Consider the following 6,743-nt stretch of genomic DNA (forward strand, 5'->3'; position numbering starts at 1 on the left):
TCTTCCTTCATCAAAGCCTGGCTTGTCAAATATTTTGAGTAAAAAATATATATCAGTCTAAATAAAAATGTTTTTTTTGGATTAATCTCTTTGAAGGCATTTGTTAGTTAAGTTTAAGTTTTGTTTATAATCATATTAATATTAAGGTAACAATGATGACAATTTAATATAGGTGAGTTTGAGATTTTCACTTTATATAATAATATTGTGTATAAAAGTAGAATTTTATCCGTTCAAGATGTTGAGAGTTGGTTACGGATCCAGTAAAAAAATCAGAAGTATTAAGAAGTGATCCAATCAAAAATCAGAAGCTTTTAATAAATTTGATGTTGAAATAAAAGATAAGAAAATGTCGCAGCTGATCACTAGTCAAGCCTAAAAAGACTCGAGAGAACCAAAAATAATGTAAAAGAAAGAAATAATGAGAGATTTCCCGATGAACAAGTGTTTCAAGTGAATGCGAATCATATCTGTTAAAATTCTTAATATCTTGTCCCACATTAACTTGGTAACGATCCTGGCTCACCTATAAAAGTATGGATAACCCTCTCCCTCATAAGGCCTTTTAAGGGGTGAGTGGCTCATTTCTAATAATATCAGTAGGGAGGGGGATCTGTTATGCTAGCTCCGTCGCACCAGTGTCCCCCCCCTTTGCCGACACGCGAGGATGAGCTTGCGACGAGAAATGATGGGTCGGAGGACGCATGTGGAGCGTCGGGAGAGGCACAACCACTCGCTACGCCCGTTGTCGGTGGCGAAGCCACGCCAAGGATGAGCTTGCGACGGGAAATGATGGGTCGGAGGACGCATGTGGAGCGGGGTTGTGTTTATGAATTGGGTTGAGGAGAGATATGATTACAAACGATGGTATGAATTGGCAGCGATGAGTTGGGGCTTTATATAAAGCATAAGACACCGATCCCATTATAAGGAAAGTTACCATATGAAATCAGTTGAAAGAGTTTGATCAGCCATATTTCTTGACCATGTTAGTATTTAAATTGATGGAGAGATATTGGCTTCTTATAATCCGTGGCAATTAGATGGTGGAACCGTGCCGATACCACCGGTTCCGGGCAGTTCCAAATCAGAACCGCGAAAAACACCGGAAAACCGTAAAACCCAATTGGAACTGCAAAAAATCACCAAAAATCGGCAGTTTGAAACAGAACCGAACCGCGAAAAACCGTCGGTTCGAAACCGACAGTTTCGAACCATAACCGTAACCGCAAAATACGCTCTAGGTTCGGTTCCGGAACCTTGGGCATGTCTAATTTTGGGGTTGAGTTATCAGAATTTATATCCCCAATTGAAATCATGTTTCTTATGTCAGCCTTTTTCAAGGAAGACTTTACTATTATTTCAAATGAGATAGTAAGCATATGATATGCACAAGGTTTAATCCTAGAGAAAGGAAGTAGAAGTATTGAGGATATTGGAAGAGGTTAAAAGGGCTCGTGGGTAGAGTTGTCAATTGAGTCGGGCTAGCCCGATCTAGTGAAACAAAACGGGCCTGGACTGGACTCATTGGTTGAAGTGGCCCCCAATTGAGTCATTTTGTAAACCCAGGATCAGCCATGACACAGAACCATCTGAGGCCCGATCCACATGAGGCCCATCAGATACCTTATACAATATGAATCTTCCTATTAAAAATTTGGGAGCTATAAGCCTAATATTCCTATAGGCTATAACAGAATAAAATATGATTAAAATTATTGTAAAACGAATATAGATAAAAGTGGTTTACTATACTGAGCTTAGGCTCAAAATTTAAGTTATTGGCCAAAATATTGCTCCATTAAACAATAGCTTTTCTCAAGCTTGAGGTTTACTTACTTCTTCTACCTTGGGCCGTTTAATCTCTACAAATTCTGAATTTAACTTTTTCCTTTATACATAAAATAATACTATACTCCTACTACTATTGTTTAATGACATGATATAAAAAAGGCCCATAGTCACAATATATGAAATGCATTATAATATGCATAAAGATGCATTTTCAACATGAAAATCTATCTTGATTGTCCATTTAGTCAAAATGTAAGAATTAGTTTAGCGCTTAGAGAAGCTTCCTATTCAAACTCATTTATTATATTCACATATCAAAACCCAAGTTTTGACACTTCTTATAAAGTAACTATACCAAACTAAGTCATGCAATTCGATATTTTAGGGATCAAAACTTTGGATACCTTACATAGGTTGCAAAACATAAAGTTGCTTGGTATAAATTATAATGTGTGTTGACCTAAGAGATTGTATGAACCATGGTTAACTATTCAACCATAACTTTCTGTTCTTATGCAAAACATTAATTTAAGATTTCAACAATCACCAATATAACTGAAGATTTTTAATTGAGAACGAGTGTAAAATTTAAAAAATGAAACTATTTTTCTACTATAAATTAGCTCTTATCACTTCTTTTTTAAGCATAAACAATCATATACTAATAAACATTAATTTGTACGGCCATGAAATTTTGCAACAATAATTAATGTCTCTCATTCAACGTTTTCCCCTCGTGCATCATCAATAACATGCTTCGTGTTTGCAAAATTACCCATTATGAACCCTAAAATTCAAGATCCCAATTAATTTTTCTATAAATATTATTACCTTGATCTCGTGATTGGAGATTCTATTTATCTTTTTAACGCCTCTTGAATGTTGTTCAATAGATAATTCTATTAAATTTCTTTAGACATAGTTAAATTTCAGTTAGTAAATCATTTTGGATCAACTCTACTCCTCTTTCGTTCAAGATTCTAAATAATTTGATCTACTTAATTTATTTATTGGCAAAATATTTATCTTCACAAGTTATATTTTTATCGGTTTACTAATTACTTAACCTAAGAGAGACATTTGCTTTACGAAACAAGCAATCTTATCCAGCTCATTCCAAGGATAGTTGTCTTGTCTTCACACACACACACACACACACACCCATTTTATAGTATGTTCCAATTTTAAATCGAAAACACTATAATTATTAATTAGAGCAAATCGAGTTTGACTTTGTTGATTTAATGTTCAAGAGAGAGAGAGAGAGAGAGTGGCCCAAGCGTCAACACGGCGCAAGCGTCGTTTCTGGGCCTTGAAAGAGGTTGACTATTCGAGGCTTCTCACGTGAGCCCATTTTCTTATGTTTTCTTCTCTTAATTACCCAATTAATTTACACAATAAATGCTTCCTCCCAAATTAACCATTTTTTATTACTAACATTATTGTCACCCACAAACTTGTTTATATGAAGTGATCTATTGTAGAACAGAACCCCCTCCATTTTTATAAAGTACATGTATATATTTTCTAACCCTTTTTTTTATCAATACTGTATTCTCAGTATAAAATATTCACATGAGTATTCGATTTGATGGACTAGATAAAATTTAGTCTTACAATTACAAATATTGTATAAATTCGGTCAAATTACTTCGTTTGGAGACAGTGATGCATTAGACTTGATCTCTCCTTATGACAAATTATAATATTGAGCGATTTTGGGCCAATTCAATTTTTCAATAAGCTTGGGACAATGGACTTTTTACTCAAAGACATCTGTAACAAGCAATTGGGATTAGAGCCATTGGCCCTACTTACTCCTTAATTCATTATTAATAACATCATTAATTAAAAAAAATCAGGCTCAAATCCCAATTTGATCTCGCCCTACTCATGCGGCTTCAGAATTGGAAATTGAATTCTTGCCTATTCTTGGGATCTTATAAATGACAGTAGAGATCGTTTAACTCCGATATCATATTTTATGCAATCACTATTATTAAATGTTGTGTGAAATCGAAATAGTACAATATTTGAAAATCTAGTGCATGGTGATTTGATCATTTGAGAACATAAATTTGGACCGAAAAAGATTCGTTAGGTCTAAAATAAATGACACATGTTAGAAGAGCCTTTACATCATTTGAAGTTTGATAATTGTTTAATAACTTTATTTATGTGTTTTGATTAATTAGGGTTTCTCCCATCACACGTCTAATTTGCAAAAGTGGTGTATGATTGAATAAATGAATTTAGGATTTTTTTGGTTCAAATGACTCAGCTTCATTTTATAGCAATGGTTGGAGACTAAAACAGAGAGTAGAATAACTAACGAAATAATTATAAGTCATAATGAAAAATGTTTATAGTAAAAAGTGAGTTCATGCATAAACAAATACTCCAGTACTATAGTTTTGCTCCAAATTAAGGGATTGATTTTTCCCACTACTTCAAAATTGTAAACCTACAACTACAACAATAGTTTGATCAAACTGTACAACTGAAATAATAAACCATCAAAAATCGGGCGTTTGGTCGTCGAATCCCGGGAACTCTCCATCCGATGAGGCCTCCGGTGGAAAATTCTGAATGACAGCCGAACCCGAGGCGTTGGATGCATTTGCTGTGTTTTCTTGATTTCCATCTGAGATGTTGCCTTCTGTGTCTGCAGAGTGGCTCTGGGAGATTTGCTCTGCAGTCAGAATCGGATGACCAAACAGAAGAAACATTGGTGTCTTGGCCTCGTTGCTTTTCTTCACCTCATATGGAGAACTACCCATTTTCAGTGAGGCATCACAGTTGGGATTTTGGAGAGGGTAGCTGGCGAGCAGTCTAGGAAATTGAGCAGTGTAGTCGAGCAGCTTGAAATCAAACGGCTGCAGTTTCTCGGATCGAGCATGCCTGGCTCCCTGTACGCCTGCAGGAATGTGGTCCGGTAGACAACACAAGGGGCTGCTAGGGCTAAAGGGGTTGGTAACGAGTGTCCCCATCGGGAGTTGGAACTCCGTTGGCAGAGGCAGCCGCGGCCTCTTCCTTGGTGGAGAGAACCGGGAGAAGCCGTGGCCTGCTGCCATATTCGACACCAATTCAACCAACCAAGGATTCACTCTCTTCACATTTTGTAGTAAATCAGGTTCATCCCAAACCACCTACAAATGCAATTGGCCTAAACAGTTTAAGAAGCCATATTTCTAATCCAAGAATATCTCAAAACTCATTATTCTACACTAATCTCTAGATGCAAATCAATATTATAAACATAACATCATATAGCATGAAATGTGATCAACAACTAAACATGGATCATTCAATACAAGATGTGATCATAGGTTACCTGAAGAAGTCTCCAAGGAGAATGAGGCCAATGAATTGGATCATCAACTTGAACAGAGGAAATGGTTCCCATGAACCAGCTGATCCTAGACGAATCCTCCGTCTCAAAGGCCATCTTAAACCTCATCCCCGAGCACCACTGCACCCTCATTGCAGCCCTAACAGCCGACTCCCTAACCACAAACTCCGGTGAGCCAGCACGAGGATAGTAAACAACCTCAAAAGGCTGGCCATTAGCAGCAACACTAGCTGCCTCAACAACAACCTCAGCCTTCACATTACCCCTATCCTTCAACACCAACTCACCCCCACCCCTTCTCCTGCATAAACCCACGCTCTCACCAAGAAAACCCGAGAATCCCCCTTGCAAGGCCGGGATCCCCGTGTTCCATCCACTCGAGACCTCAGCTCCACCACCGATGCCCCTTTTGGCCCTGCGGATCCCAACACATAACTCCCCATTATCAGCCCTCAAGAACACGATTGAATCCCCGGCCACGAGCTTCTTATGGTTCACAAAATTGCTCCAACCGGTGGTGAGAAGGTGGCGCCGGGGAGTCCCCCTATAGATGTGCCTAAACTTCCAAACAGCCCCGTGAACATCCTTAACCAAGATTGTCTGAACAGGGGGCTCAGCAGAGTAATCCAACCTAGGAAATATGGTCTCAGCACAATACCTAGGAACAGAGAAACCACCCCCATTGTTTGCATCAGACTGAGTCAATGTCTTTGCAAATGAATTGGTTTTCTCTCTCTCCTCATTCCCATCAACCCTTCCCACATCATCACACACACCAGATTCATTCCCTAACAGAGGCACTAATCTGATTTTAGCAAAAACCTCATCACTCTCAGAATCAGCCAAGTACTTAATAGATTCTACTCTACACAGCATAAGAGGTGCAATTCTTGGGCATTTCAGAAAATCAACATTCTCATTGGCGTGTTCGGCGTGCCCTTGAGGGAAATAATTGACCTTGGAATTCGGTGGAGGGATTTGAGCCATCCCACCGGCACAGGCATGCCATAGCTGAGGATCCAAGCAACTTTCCATTTGATTCATGGGCTTGCTCAATGAATGCATCACGTTAATCATTTCTTTAAATTACTCAATCCCACCTCACGAATTTCTGCAGGGAAAAAGAATTTCAGTTAAAAATTGAATCTTTCATTCAAGAAAACAGCAAAAAAGTACGAAATTGGGATGTAATGAAGTCACAAAGCAATATCTTGCACCTTTTTAGCTTGGAAATCTTGAAAAGGCAAGAACTTTGTAATTTTGTGAGGGGCCCTTCAAATTTATAGAGGCGTGACAAGGATGGAAGAGAGGGAAGAGAAATGGGATCTTTTACTTGAAGAAAGAGCAAAAAGGTGGAGGAGGAGTGATGGTTGAGGGAGAGGAGAGTGGGAATTTATGCAGAGTTTCGTGAAAACATAGGCACAGGCAGAGACACCAGATAAAACTCACAAACTGTGAGTTTTAGAGAGAGAGAGATGAAATGAGGAGACAAGTGAAGTTGAGCTTTGGTTTGTGACTTGCCGACCAGAAGGTGGCAGAGGGAAATGATATTGACAAATACTAATGCAGAAATATAAAGCGTCCCTATTTATTCATA

The 6,743-nt window shown here is 38.3% G+C and overlaps 1 protein-coding gene across 1 annotated transcript; it reads right to left on the reverse strand.

Annotated features, from left to right (window-relative positions):
* Positions 1 to 4,119: 4,119 nt before the first annotated feature.
* On the reverse strand, positions 4,120 to 6,743 carry LOC121746749 (auxin response factor 18-like). The gene is made up of 3 exons (XM_042140675.1): positions 6,364 to 6,743; positions 5,129 to 6,257; positions 4,120 to 4,943 (listed from the first exon to the last, which is right to left on the reverse strand). The coding sequence occupies exons 2-3, from the start codon at positions 6,221 to 6,223 to the stop codon at positions 4,311 to 4,313; spliced, it is 1,728 nt and encodes a 575-aa protein (XP_041996609.1). The 5' UTR covers positions 6,224 to 6,257; positions 6,364 to 6,743; the 3' UTR covers positions 4,120 to 4,310.

The sequence above is a fragment of the Salvia splendens genome, chromosome 9, assembly GCF_004379255.2.
Source record: "Salvia splendens isolate huo1 chromosome 9, SspV2, whole genome shotgun sequence".
In the NCBI taxonomy this organism is placed as follows: domain Eukaryota; kingdom Viridiplantae; phylum Streptophyta; class Magnoliopsida; order Lamiales; family Lamiaceae; genus Salvia; species Salvia splendens.